General features: G+C 40.9%; 1 protein-coding gene across 2 annotated transcripts in view; it reads right to left on the minus strand.

Moving 5' to 3' along the window:
* Nucleotides 1-9,774, minus strand: part of pde9ac (phosphodiesterase 9ac) — a 15,098-nt gene extending 5,324 nt beyond the window's left edge. The window contains exons 1-7 of one of the 2 annotated variants that reach the window (XM_056611471.1): nucleotides 9,706-9,774; nucleotides 6,820-6,890; nucleotides 6,405-6,482; nucleotides 5,863-5,906; nucleotides 5,580-5,634; nucleotides 5,035-5,105; nucleotides 4,769-4,856 (exon numbers count right to left, since the gene is read on the minus strand). In XM_056611471.1, the coding sequence (XP_056467446.1) occupies nucleotides 4,769-4,856; nucleotides 5,035-5,105; nucleotides 5,580-5,634; nucleotides 5,863-5,906; nucleotides 6,405-6,482; nucleotides 6,820-6,890; nucleotides 9,706-9,774 (476 nt within the window). The remainder of the gene's footprint in view (nucleotides 1-4,768; nucleotides 4,857-5,034; nucleotides 5,106-5,579; nucleotides 5,635-5,862; nucleotides 5,907-6,404; nucleotides 6,483-6,819; nucleotides 6,891-9,705) is intronic. The other variant, XM_056611472.1, reaches the window with a different exon arrangement.
* Between the last annotated feature and the right edge of the window lie 2,726 nt (nucleotides 9,775-12,500).

Genomic DNA, 12,500 nt, shown 5'->3' on the forward strand with positions numbered 1-12,500 from the left:
CATTTGTAGTGTCATAACAATTTAAACATGAATGTTTATGTATATTTGTAGAATGTGATAGTTGATCCTATAATTGAATCTGATCGTCTCTTTCACCAATCGTGTCATGTTTTCGTATCACAATGTAAATATGTATGGATGTTACATTTTTATCTATTAAAATATACTACTGGAAATTACAGAAAAATAAAAAGTCCAGAAGAAAATGTGGTGTGCAGCATGCTGATAATACCGTTTTTATTACTTGGTATATAGGAAACAGCATGCTGTAAAGTAGTGCTGTAATCTTTAAGGTTGGTTATAGGTTATCATATGTTGCTTCTTAGTTGTTTTGGATGGTTGACAGGGTGTGCTGCACAGGTTGCTGAGGTGTTCTGGACAATTTCTGATTGTTCTTGTCGGTCACTATGGTTTTCTATGTGGTTGCTATGGTGTTCGGGGAGGTTGTTAGGGAGTTCTCGATGGTTGCTAGGATATCCTGGGTGGATGCTAGGGCATGGCTAAAATGTCTAGATATTGTGGGAGTGAGAGTTCATAGATACTGTACCCCATGTTGTGGGAGTTAAAGAGTTTAAATGTTTAAATAATGATTGAAATATAATAAAAGTTGGGTTGAGATGGGTTAGTAAGGTAGTAAATAATGCTTGAATTATTGTTCTATCATGAAGTATGAAGGAGGAGTTGGGAGGGGAAGTTTGGGAAAATTAATAAAAATAAAAATAGTGAGTATAATAGATAATGGGACCTTATTAATCATGTTGCTTGTTGTCCTTGTTGAGCATGAATGCTTTACGTTATCTATTTTGATTCAAGAAAACCAAATATAGTCCACTAAAAAAGGACTACGAATGATATGTTCAAATTCCTAATGAAAATTAACTCTTGATTGGCCTCAAATCCACCAGACAGACTCTACATCAGGGGTCTCAAACTCGCGGCCCAGGGGCCAATTGAGGCACGCTGGATGATATTTTGTGGCCCCCTTCTTGACATCAAAGTTTACTGTTAGTGCGGCCTGCATGTTGTTGTCAAACGCACATTTTTGCTGAGTTGCTTGCCACGCTTTTTTATCACTTGTGACAGGGTGACCAGATGTCCCGGTTTTGCCGGGACAGTCCCAATTTTGAGTTGCGTGTCCTGAGTCCCGACAAAAGCCAAAGGACGCTAAAATGTCCCGGTTTCCACCAACCACAATGGAATGTCCCCTGTTGTCAGCGATTACATAGCCAACGGGATCTAATTATAGCCCGATCATTAACTTAGATTGGGTCAGTTGTGCTACTTTTTTTTGTGGAATACTTGATGTGGCCCAGCCTGACCCAGACTCTACCTCCAGCGGCCCCCAGGTAAGTTGAGTTTGATACCTCTGCTCTACATGGATTATAGGGACGGGCCCTTCCAGTGAGTTGGGTCTAACAGGGAGGTGGAGCTCAACAGTTTTTGAAACACACAAAACGACATGCCAAAGACACACACCAACATAGCTATTATTTTACATCTATAATAAGCAATAAAGCAATCAAACTACAAAACAGACCAAACCAATTATATTCAGCGAAGAGCAAAGAACAGGTGTGTTGAAAAAACCCTGTCATGTTAAGCCAGTGACTAAATGGTTTCTTTTGGATGTTCATCAATCAAGTTAAAAAACGATCGCCAAGTTTGACCAAATTATTTCTATTGTGTGGGACTGAACTTAGGAGAACTCCCTCAATTCTGATACGAAGCGTTCACCGCTTAAAGCCAGATTGGCAGCATTAGAGGAGAAGCACTCTTTGCAGAAGGTAGAAATCAAACTAAAAACAACGATTTTTTATTTTTTATTAGAGAATGACATTGTCGACTCAACTGCCAAAATAGAAGTCCTAAAAAAAAAGGTGATAAGTCTTCCATTAGGGTTCAACATATAAGGACGGATTGATGATAATTATGACATGTATAGAAAACAAGATGTCTCTATGGATGTTGGGCATTCATCAGCTGAATATACAAAAATAGGAAGAGTAATTCAAAAACAGCAATGTCAAATTGAAACCTGTTCAATTGGAACACAAATAAACTCCCCAACCCCTCCAAAAAAAGGATTCTCTCATCAAACAAAGTACCCAATCTAATTTAATAAAGACAAGACAACATTACTGAAATCCTTGTTTCTTACTAGAGATTTACTTTTCTTCCAGTGATCACTTCAGACCCTTCATCCTTGATTTGAAAATAAAGATGAGAGCAAGACTCTCCAAGCATTCTTTACATTCTTGGACTGTATACAACTGGACTGTTAAGAGAACTGATACGTAGACGTAAGCCTACGCAGTCAGATAGAGGCTATGCAGAAGCTAAAAGGCTGCTCGAAAAGCACTTTCGACATGAAAGCAAGATGACCAAAGCCTACATAGTAAAGACCCTAAATTTTGGGTTTTACAAGTAACAGAAACCGAAGATCAGAGTTGTATTCGTATGCATAGCATCATATGACGGTACATCCCTCAACAGTGAACTTCTACAGGGTCTGGATTTGTCTGACGCACTCCTTGGGGTTCTTCTGAGATTGCGTCAAGAAGAGATTGCCATGACGGCAGATATTTAAGGAATGTGCCACCAGCTTTGTCGATTAAAGTATGGATGGGTTGAAGACATTCCAAAGCACTTATCCAAACCTTGGCTGGAATGGTTGACAAATTGTAACAAGCTGTCAAAATTTCCAGTTGCTCACTGCATTAATAACTTGGTGAACTGCAAACAGCGCAGCTTAATCACTTAAATTACACCAGTGAGCTTGGGGTACTGCCAGCGGCCTAAGATTGAGAAATAGAAAAGATAAAGTACACAACACACTTATCATAGGGAAGGCAGGAGTCACTCCATTCAAACAGGTTACGGTTCCCCTGTGCAAGGTCAATGCAGCAAGAATAGCAGCACCCATTGACAGGATGTTGACGGCCAAACTCCAGATACAGCTTGAAGAAACACTGTTCTGTGTACTAGTCAGTCATGGCTAAAATACATTAACAACAAAACAATTCCATAGGTTTGTTGCGAATAGAGTATCTCTGAGGAAATTGGAAAGATGAATCTTGTTCTGGAAGATTGAGTTCTCAGAGTAGGCGGGCATTTAAGGAAAGCCACAATGTCAGTTGCAGCTTTATCAGGATCATCCCCCAACACTCTCACATCTCATGATCCCTTGATCTAAAAAACCCTCACATCTCGCAACTCATCTTCTGTTTCATCCATGAGCAAGTTGGCCACTTAGATCGAAACCGCATGCGTTCCCAACTGAGTCAGCTTTATTGGATCCTTTGTGCTGACTCCTTAGCAAGGAAGACTATAAAAAAATGTCCTCTTCTGTAGATGTCTGCAAGGTAGAGTAGGAGAGCAAAAGATGGCCGACCTACCATTGGATAATATCTCCCCTGATCTATCCCCATTCAGAAATGTGGGAATTGATTATTTGTGGCCCATAGAGGTCACAGAGGTCATAGTGCTCAAAATATGGGGATTCAAAAGATGGGGAGTCATCCTTACCTGCCTGATGAGTAGAGCTGTTCAGCTTGACTTTGCTTATCCCCTGAATACAGTCAATACACTCAGCAGATGATTCTGTTGACAGAGCCCAGTGAAAAGCGTCAGGATGGAATGAGGAACCAACTTTGTTGGAACGCAGAGCGAGCTTGGAGAAGCACTCAGACAACTAAATAGTGAAAAGATTCAAAATGTCTTGTTGAATGAAGGAATAAAAAGGGCATTCAACCCTCCCTTCAGCGCCCATCATGGTGGGGTCTGCGAGAGATTAATTCAATTGTGGATAAACCGTGGTCCAAGAGCAAATGGTGGATGAAGAGCGCCTACAGGTAGGTCAAGCTGATAATGAACGACAGACCAGGAACAAGTGTCTCAGGCGATCCTAATGACTTGGAAGCCCTAACAGCAAAGCAGCTGCTTCAGATCAAAGGAAAGCCAATCATGCCACCAGGATTTTTTATTTCGTAAAGAGGACCTCTACCATAATAGAAGAGTGAATCAACTAAAATACATCACAGACCTCTTTTGGAAAAGATGAATACCAGAATGATTGCCAATCCAGCAGGAGAGAAGTAAATGGAACAACCTGAAAAGGAACTTTTCTCCTGGCGACTTTGACAAATTGTAGATGACACCAACCAATGCTATTCCTGGCTAATGAGACGGATCACACAGATATTAGCAGAAACCAGAGAAGATGTCCCAAGGGACCTCGTTAAGACAAAGATCAGTAAACCATGGTCACTAAGCACGGTTTACTGAAAGCTGGTCAAAGCCCCTTTTGATTTCAAGTTATATTTATCAACTAAATATTTATTAACTTAATTATGTTTATTATGTTTGCTCTGGAATTGTTCGATAGAAAATAAGGTGTCACTAGTCAGGTTTACTTTATTTATTTAAGAATAAAAAAAATAATCTATTAATTTGGAAAAGACTACAAATGCGTTTTTATATTTTTGAGAAAATTTACTTTTGATTGGTTGTGAAAGACCACCCAGGTGAGCTAGATATAAAACAGTTTATCAACACACAAAAGGACAAGCCAAAGATGAAGACAAACATAGCCATTATATTGACTTCATAATAATTATGACGATAACGGGTTGTGTACGGCTCTACAAGAAGAAGAGAAGAAAGAAGAAGTAGAAGAAAACATGTGCGTTGACAGCCCCACTCATGTGAGGCTAAATGGATTGATTGGGATGGTCATCACAGCCCCATTAGTCCACTTGATTGTCCTAACCTGCCCCCAACTCGTGAGGTCATCTCATCTCGTAACTTCTTCAGGTCGTTTTTACACTTCTCGATCTCCACCACCTTCAAGCCCTCCACTGGAAGAACAAAGCAAACTCACATCCATACGTTATGAAATATGTAGTGAATAGGGGTATTTCAAATGAACAAAGGCCAAGGAGAGATAAAATGACGTTGCTTGTAGCAACATAACAACACTAACGTGAGACACATTGCTTTCCCCATCGGGTCAAAGAAGAAGAAAGCTCAACGTACGTTCCACTCTCTTCTCCAGCATAGCTAGTCTGTTTGTCACCTCCGTCTTCAGCTCGTTGATACGGAAAGCTCTGGAAAGGGGATAACACATCATTGTTTTAAACGATTCAATGTCTGTAAAGGGTTGATGTGTTATCCCCTTTACAGACATTGATTAGTTTAAATCGTTGATGTGTTACACATCAACGATTTAAACTAATCAATGTCTGTAAAGGGGATAACACATCAACTTTTTAAACGATTCAATGTCTGTAAAGGGGATAACACATCAACGTTTTAAACGATTCAATGTCTGTAAAGGGGATAACACATCAATGTTTTAAACAATTCAACATCAGCTGGACGGATTGACGAGAACAGGAGTTAGGAGAGAAATACAATATTATGAACCTTGTTGGGTCTGTGATGTGTTTTCCGTTTCACTGAGTTTGTGGTCCGTGTGTATTTATTATTACCAAACGTGTTTGAAAAGCACTAGTGTTTGAATGGGATGGGGGTTGGGGCATACCTAAACCGTGACGTAACATACACAACATGGCAGTTACCTGCTAAACTGCTCAGCCACCTGAGACAACACATTCTGAAACATGTCTTCTTTCTCTGCAGAGGTCAAACACGCACACACACGCACGCACGCACGCACGCACGCACGCACGCACGCACGCACGCACGCACGCACACACACACTCACACACACACACACACACACACACACACACAATAAATGTGAAAGAGAATGCAGTATTTATTCATGGCCGTTAATGTGTGAGTGGACCAGGGTTTTATGGGTGACTGGGGCATTGAATGAGGGCCTTGTAGGTGGTTTACCTCCAAGCTGACCAGTGGAGAGAGGGACCACTTTGTACAAGGTACTGGGAAGAAATAAAATATGTAGATGTAATTCATCATTGATCTTACGGTTGTTTCGCATTATTTACATTTGCATTTAGGGCATTTAGCAGACGCTTTTATCCAAAGCGAATTACAATATATACATTTGTTAGAAGAAGGTGAAACAATATATCACTGTCGGTGACGTAAGGATGTTCAAAGAACCAATTGCAAAGTACTAACATCCCTATATTCAACAAAGATACGATGCTACACAACTAAGTACTATAACATAGTAAGTACATAACTAAGTACGACATACAATAAGTGCGTACATTAAGTGCCAGGACGTTCAACATACAGTAAGTAGGAGGAGTGGGAGGGGATGGCTACGCAAAAAGTCACAACCTCATCACCTTTCTTTCGGACAAGCGAGAACAAAAATGATCAAATCAAAATAAACCGAAAAAACATAACTGGGGTGTTTTCTAAACAATATAATAGTGCAACCTTGTGATAATGATATGGTGATGAATTACTTTGGAGAGTTGGGCGGCATGGTGGGGTCTATGGAGACCATGGCCCCCTCTGGGTCCACCATCATGATGGCGTTGTTCCTGGAGGAGGACAAGGAACAGAACCAAATGGGGAACAGGAAGAGAGGGCGGAAAACAAACAACATACAAAACATCATACAAATAATAATATTAACAGTTTCAGGAGAATTAAATCTATATAATAATAGTAGTGGTAGTACTTTAGTAGTAGTAGCTTTTTCAAAAATAATATGACCACGGCAGATGGTAAAGTGGCATTAACTAATTAGGCAGAAAATAAATACATAAAAATGTAATTCATGATTTTTTCCGAAATGTAAGCAAGAAGGATCAAAGCTAGAGAAGAAAGAAATGGAGGGGTGGGGGGGGGGGGGGGGGGGGGGGTAATGACGCTGACCTGGGGATGTTGGAGGAGGAACACAACAGCTCTTTGATGTCACATGGACTGCAGTGACGACTGAAGACCACCTGAGAGAAGCATTTAACGTCCTTATTACACGCATACAACAACATGTAACAGGCCTACACACTACCATGCATTCACCTCAAACCAATGATAATCCCACACAGCCCACACTGCACAGCTAATTCCCACAAACCACAGATTTATGTCAACCAACACTATTCACACTGGTCCCTGTATTCATAAGAAGGCGCTGATTACACCGCGACCATTTAGCTGAACACTAATCTGGGATCCAGCAGTCCTAATATTATATAGCTGAAATTCTGGGGAATCCAGGAATTGAAGGGGCAGAGTTACATCATCTTTCCTGTTTATCTACAGGGATATTCTACGTAAAATAAACAGTTTCAACAGTGGTCGAAAGCCGTTGTTGATTTAAAACTTTTACAGGCACATTTTTACAGTTTATTAGTGCCAGACGAGTTGCTGTTAACTGTTAATAGCCAATTACGCGCATCCAGATACAGATTGGTCGAAACCAATATGAGAGAAGAAGAAACAGGCCGTTGAACCTGATTTGAGCTTGTCTGCCGTTTCATGAATGTGAGTCTAGTTGAACACAGACCAACCTGTGTCTACATACACACCTGTGTGCACCAACAGCTGTGGGGCTTATCAGATTTCATAGATCCGAATGTAGAGAAACGAGTCACATGGGGGATGTGTGTGTGTCTGTGTGTATATGTGAATGTGTGTGTGTGTGTGTGTGTGTGTGTGTGTGTGTGTGTGTGTGTGTGTGTGTGTGTGTGTGTGTGTGTGTGTGTGTGTGTGTGTGTGTGTGTGTGTGTGTGTGTGTGTGTGTGTGTGTGTGTGTGTGTGTGTGTGTGTGTGTGTGTGAGGAGGGGGGGGGGATGGTCATGGTCTGCAGCGATCCACACCCGAGTGAGTTCAAGTTCAAGACTTCAGAGCCGTGAGGGAACGTGAGGGAAGAAGACAGCTGGGGCAGTAAGGAGGTAGTGTTAACGTGTTCACGCTGAAACGAACTCACCCACAAACAACTAGTACTCGATGATTAAGTACTCATTTAAGTATGAATAATCTAACTAGAGATGTTGTACCTGAATAATAAGTGTTTTCTGTCAATTTCTTGCCTGCCAGCTATTTGATCATGCTAGTTTGTGAAATGACGCCATTAAATGACTAACATAATCTCTGAAATGATTAGACTTGATTTGATACGATTCATTGCAGAATAACAGTATAACAATAGGGCTGTGGTGCACAATGGGGCGATAAAACGACAAAAGACTTATTTAAACATAAATATGTTTAAATAATAAACAAAATATTATTGAAAAAAAGTATTACATTCATTTCCACAAGGGGCAACAATTCAGTTCATATTGTTATAGATTGTATCTATTATGCCACGTGGCTGCAGCTTAACGCATCACATTCAAATCGCTCTGACTTTATCACTTTATGACTGCAGGAGCTGTGATCCCGACCACGCTATGACCCCAGTGACCCGATCTCAGATGGTGGAGCCGGGCTGGCTGAATCCCATCACTCTGTGACCCCAGTGCCCTGATCTTACACGTTGGAGCCGTGCTGTGATCCGCACCACACTGGGGCCCCCACCACACTGACCCCAGTGCCCTGATCTGACACGGTGGAGCCCTGCTGTGATCCCCTCCACACTGGGACCCCCTGCCACGCTGACCCCGGGGCCCTGATCTTACATGGCGGAGTCATGCTGGGTGTGCCAGGTGTGGGGGACAAACGCTCCGACTGAGCCCCTTAGCGCTGGCCGCTCTTGAAGCGGCATGTGTCAGCGACAGCGCCGTACTTCAGAAACACTCGTGCCCTGCACCGGACGTGTGTTATTTCAGTAGGCCTCGGTATATTTGGAAAGACAACGCAGCCGCCCCCCTGCTCTGTCCCCGCCCCTCTAGCCACCGTTAATCCCTCTCACATCCTTGATTATAATTGGGCGAGACGGAACCTCACAGCTCACCGCTTCGCCGATGCTGCTTGTGTCATTTTGGAATAAAGTCAAGATCTGCATTGCTTTGGTTCGTCTAAACTGCACTTTGTTCTTCTAATATTTGTAAACACTTTAATCCCGCAGTCGGTGGTGGTAGGGATAATTTTTGTTTTTCTTCTTTGAATTCTGAATAATTAATAGTCAGGGATTGGTTAGCTGGTTGGGGGATAGACATAATAACCAGTGTTTTGTTGGGATGGACATAATAACCAGTGGGCTGCTGGGATGGACATCAGCGTTAAGCCTGTAGGCAACAGGTGTTGGATTCTGTCATCATCACCTGTAGAGCCCTCTGCGCCGGTCTATTTATAACCCTACACACTAAGGGACCTCTCTGGGAGTATTCACATATGCTCTCAAGGGACAGAGGCTGAGAAGTGAGGCTTTGCCATTTGCAATTACTTTTAATTTGGATGCATTATTTTCCATGTTGAATTCCACTTGTTTTTTTTAATATTCATAATTAAATAATGTACCCTAGTTGTGACTCATTAATTAATTTAGTAATTCATTAGTATAGTGCCAACAATTTACTACGGTACTGACTAGATTATCTATAGAATGAAATATTGAATGGAAAGGAAAGAATATGATCATCATCATTATGCTCATTTAAAGTAGTTATTTAATTCTGTATTGAACCTTAACGTAAAATGACATACCTGTAATATGATACAAATATAGATGGACTATAGAACTATACTTTTCTTTCTATAACAAGAGGCGTACCAAACCGTTAAAAGCGAGTTGTTGCAACTTTTCGTTTTACCGTTGTAGGCCTAACAAAACACCACAAAGTATCTCTGCTTGCCGACACGAATGAAACTGACCTTCTGGATCTTTCCGTCCACATTGAGGTAGATGGTTTTTGGGGCGTAGGAGGAGGGGCTGGAGCCCATGGTGACCTCCTATTGGTCAGCTGGACGGAAGATGGACGGCCCTCACAAGCTGGGTGAGCAGTTCCTCAGGACACACTGAGCGAGCCCCTAGAGAGACAGGGAATATTTTATATTGCTAATAAAAATATATAAATAATTCATGAATTCATGAATGATACATACACAAATACATAAGACAATAATCATTTATATTTTAAACATTTCTCTTCCATGTTCTTGAATTGTAGCCAAACAATTCAAATATTGTATCCGTCATATCATGTCACTGGATTAAATGTCATTTTTTTCGTTTTTCTTTTGATACAAGTTTCAAGAGGCTAGCGAAAGAGCAGCGAACACCACACTGACATGACAGAAGACGGAAACCAAGACCCCCACAAAATTAAAGCCTTAGTTTTGTTTTTTGCGGGAAAATCCATTTGGTCACCATTAGTTGGCAGCATTTTCACTCAAAACCTAAGCATATTTTAGTCTCAAAAATAGATAAGTAAAGGTTAAGGTTGTTTTATTAGCATATATAGGTTGACGGTTGGATGAGTAAAGATTTCTAAATTGATGTATTACTCTGGGAGATGTGAATGCATATCGTTAAAACAATGGTCCCAAAATACTGCATGGATCTAAAGAGTGGTCAAAAACACCTGTTCCCATTTACACAGTTTGCTTGTTAGTTCTCAGTGAATATTGCTAGTTAGTTACAACAACAGCGATGACTTTATAAACATAATGCCAATAACCATTCATTTTATCATACATTATTGAACAATTGAATTTATAATACATCTGCTAAATAGCTCTAATACATATTCATCAATAATAATAATAATAAAAATGACAACAGCAACAGAAAACCAGCTTCCGATGTACTCACGGCGTAAGGGATGCTGCTGCTGCCTCGGTCCGGGCTGTGAATCGGTACCCAGGTGTGGAGGATGCGACTGAGGCTCACAGACATGTAAGACACAAGCACTCACGCACAGAAGGGGAGAGCCGGAGAGCGAGGGGAAAGTGGGCGTGAGCGACGGGAGAGGCTCGGAAAGGCTATGTGTGAGTTAGACGGGTGAATCAGAGGGGTATGGAGAACGATATAATTGGTGCTCTCAGAGGTTGCCAGGGGATGGTTACTATGGAACAAGAAAGAAAAAAAGAAAGAGATGACCTTACTGTTTTAAGTAGGACATCGCTTTCACCTGCAATGGTCCCAGACCTTTCATCTAATTTGGACAGATTTGTTGCACGGCGGGGGATAAAATAGAGCACAGCGCCGATGACCTGAATCGCCCGTGAGCATTAATTATTTCATAAATAAAACCGTGGGATTGCTGTGTTGCTGAATATTCTAGAATCAACACATTCAAAATAAACATGGTCAATCAAATTCATTAACCAGCATTATCTATCTGTTCTGTTCAAATCATTTCTCTCACAATTTCTCTCACAATTTCTCTCACACAAATTGGGCAATGGTCTAACGGGTTCATGTGTATATGCATGTGTATGTATGTGTGTGTGTGTGTGTGTGTGTGTGTGTGTGTGTGTGTGTGTGGTGGTCAGTGGACTTAACATCAGTGGACTAAGTAAAAGAAGGGCCAGACAGCTAGCTAAGTACTGCTCAATATCAGCTGTTATAGGGAGCATGTTCATCTGGAAAAGGAGATGTTTCCTGTACCTTTAATGTTCCCATAACAAGATGTTTGTTGGTCAAATAGTTGTTGGATAATTCATCACATTTGGTTCCTAAAATGATATTAACTTGTAATGTGGAATCAAATAAAGTACATAAAATGTGTGTGTGTGTGTGTGTGTGCGTGCGTGTTTGCGTGCGTGCATGTGTGTGTGCGTGTGTGGGTGCGAGGGTTTGTGTGTGTGTGTGTGTGTGTCTGTATATGTTGGAGTAGGTGTGTATTTCTGTGTCTTTGGGAGCGTGTATATTTGCGTGTGCGTGTTTATGTATGTATGTATGTATGTATGTATGTATGTATGTATGTATGTATGTATGTATGTATGTATGTATGTATGTATGTATGTATGTATGTATGTATGTATGTATGTATGTATGTATGTATGTCTGCGTGTGTGTGTGTGTGGTTCTGTGAGTGTGTGGGTGGGTTCGTAGGTGTGTAGGTGTGTGAGTGTGTATGTGTGTGTATGTATGTATGTATGTATGTATGTATGTATGTATGTATGTATGTATGTATGTATGTATGTATGTATGTATGTATGTATGTATGTATGTATGCATGTATGTATGTATGTATGTATGTATGTATGTATGTATGTATGTATGTATGTATGTATGTATGTATGTATGCATGCATGTGTGTGTGTGAGTGTGTGTGTGTGTTGCCATCCCCAGTCCCCCTCTTGTGTTTAGTTGAGAATAGGTACAGCAGATGGTTTGGTCAGACAAGATCAGTAGGGCACTTAGTGAAAGATCTGCTGTCAGTTTGCTTTCAATCCCTAGTTATTATCTTTTCAATATTGACCTCCAAATACACGGCAAATACATACAAACAATTAATTATTTATTTGAATGTTAACATGACTCTTTCCAATGTCTTCTATGTTTCGGTGGCTTTTGAAATGCCATTCATTTGACATTGTTTGTGCCGCCTGGAGGGAACAGTGATACGGCTGAGAAGGCTTCCTCCTGCAGAGGAAGGAGGTCATTAATTAGAGAGAGATCATACCGCTCATCTTTATACACACACACACACACACACACA

Source organism: Gadus chalcogrammus, chromosome 16 (genome assembly GCF_026213295.1).
Source record: "Gadus chalcogrammus isolate NIFS_2021 chromosome 16, NIFS_Gcha_1.0, whole genome shotgun sequence".
Lineage (NCBI taxonomy): Eukaryota > Metazoa > Chordata > Actinopteri > Gadiformes > Gadidae > Gadus > Gadus chalcogrammus.